The sequence below is a fragment of the Hipposideros armiger genome, unplaced genomic scaffold, assembly GCF_001890085.2.
Source record: "Hipposideros armiger isolate ML-2016 unplaced genomic scaffold, ASM189008v1 scaffold_291, whole genome shotgun sequence".
In the NCBI taxonomy this organism is placed as follows: domain Eukaryota; kingdom Metazoa; phylum Chordata; class Mammalia; order Chiroptera; family Hipposideridae; genus Hipposideros; species Hipposideros armiger.
In genome coordinates, this window is record NW_017731641.1 from 2,604,390 (window position 1) to 2,606,323 (window position 1,934).

The 1,934-nt window shown below is 53.8% G+C and overlaps 1 protein-coding gene across 2 annotated transcripts in view; it reads right to left on the reverse strand.

The window, feature by feature from the left end:
- NRGN (neurogranin) overlaps positions 1-1,699 on the reverse strand; it is a 6,762-nt gene extending 5,063 nt beyond the window's left edge. Inside the window, exon 1 of one of the 2 annotated variants that reach the window (XM_019658935.1) lies at positions 1,369-1,579. In XM_019658935.1, coding sequence (XP_019514480.1) covers positions 1,369-1,383 — 15 coding nt within the window. In that variant the 5' untranslated portion in view covers positions 1,384-1,579. Of the gene's footprint in view, positions 1-1,368 lie in introns of both variants that reach the window. The other variant, XM_019658934.1, reaches the window with a different exon arrangement.
- Positions 1,700-1,934: the final 235 nt, after the last annotated feature.

Here is a 1,934-nt window from a genome sequence, read left to right on the forward strand (position 1 = left end):
GGTAGGACTGTAGATGGTTAACATGTTTCTTGTTTATACTTATCTTTAGTTTTACATTTTCTATTAGGAGCATATTACCTTTGTAATGAGGAAAAATAGTAAATATTTAGAGGAGAGGTAAAGTATTTGAATCAGAAAGGCTATGTCCGAATTTTGCCTCCACACTTAGAAGCTGTGCCTCCTTGGACAAATCATTTAATCTTTCTAAACCTCAGTTTGCACATCTGTAAAATAATATGTATATATGGAGAAAATAATATCTACCTCACAGAGCCATTGTGATCATTAGATATAAAGCGTTAGGTACATGGTAAGCATTCACAAACTGACAACTATTACTAATGTTAATATGAGTTAAAATCATAACAACCACAACGACTTGCCCCCAATTTCTTTCTGCCTCTTGGTACTCAGACATAAGGAAGTCTCACCTCTTATAATCTGGGCTATTCTTTCCTCCCAAACCTCACTTTTTGTTTTCTTTTGCAAGCCATTGGGCGGAGGGTGGGGACCAGGCAAAGTCATAAGCTCTTCTATCATTAACTGGGTTGACTGAATGGCCGATAATGCAAGGACTTCGCAGTAGTCTTTCTCCATGTGTAGGGGCTAAAAGTCAATAATTTTAAAAAAATAAATTTTATATATGTATGATCACTGTACTCCTCAAGTGAGCCAGGCGCTTTCATATCCGAGTCCCCTTAACAGCAACCTACTTTGGCGTTAGGTACTTGCGCATCCCGGTCTCCGTGGGCGCTGACAAATTACAGACATTTCCTTCCCTCGCCAGCAGGGCTCTCTCGTGGTCGGCCACCCAGCCCCCTCCGGGGCTAGAAGGCGTTGGGGGCCGGGCCTGCTCCTCCCCAGAACCACACAGACTAGGCTCTTTGCTGCCCATCATCACTACGAAGCTAACCAATATGAACCGACTCTCCCACCTGAGCCGTACAGGGCACGAGGGGCCGGAGGAGCAAGCTGTCTGCCCAGCGACGGCGGCGGCAGTGGAATGGGAAATGGGGTGGGTGCCGAAAGCTAGGGGAAAGGAGTCGGTTTTCAGCGTCTCTCTAGGGGAAGTTCCTCTTTTCCTCTAACCTGCAGCTTCCCTGTTGCAAAGCCCTACCGAGCTCCCAGTCCAACCCCGACTGCCTGGCGGACCGGCGCCCAGACGCCCCCGCGAGTTAGGGTGCATTTTCCCAGGGCTTCCAAGTCAGGCGGGTGCCTTTCACCACCTACCACCATGTCTCAGCAGGCACCCCTATTGCTCCTAGGTCTTTGCACCCACTTCCCTCCTTCCCTTACCCTCCAGGGGGTTTTCGGGAGCCCTTGGCCCAGACCAAGCTGGGTGCCCGTCCCCCAGGCACTCTAACTTACGGTGCAGCAGTCCATGCTGGGGTTGGGGGTCCTCGGCTGGGCGGAGCTGGCGCAGGGCGGGGGTGGGTCTATGTGGTGCCGGATGGGGAACTCCGCGGCTGACCGGCGCCCGCGGACCCGCGCCGAGCCCTCCGCAGCGCTCTGGGGTCAGCTCTCCCGCGCTCGGCTCCGCTCGCGAATGTAACCTGAGCCCTGCGGTCGCGAAGCCAATCAGGAGCCACCTCGGGCAGGGTGGGCGGGGAGACCGGAGGGATGACCACGCCCTCTTCGCCGCGCTCTTGCTCCAGCCCCAACCCCTCCGCCCGCACACTTCCATCCACTCCTCCTACACGCGCGTCCTCCCAAACCCAACCCCTTGCTGCTGAGGCGGCAGACTGCCTGGCAGATGGGAACCCCCGACATCCCGGGCACAAACACACTCACATCTGGGCACCATACCCTCCCACCCATCTATAGAAAACCGCGCAGCCCTCACTACCTCCCCATACTTCCACAACCTAGCCCAAGTGCCGAATAGGGCTCCTTTAGCTTTTCTCCTCCTCAGTCCTCAAAGAAAAGTCCCCAAA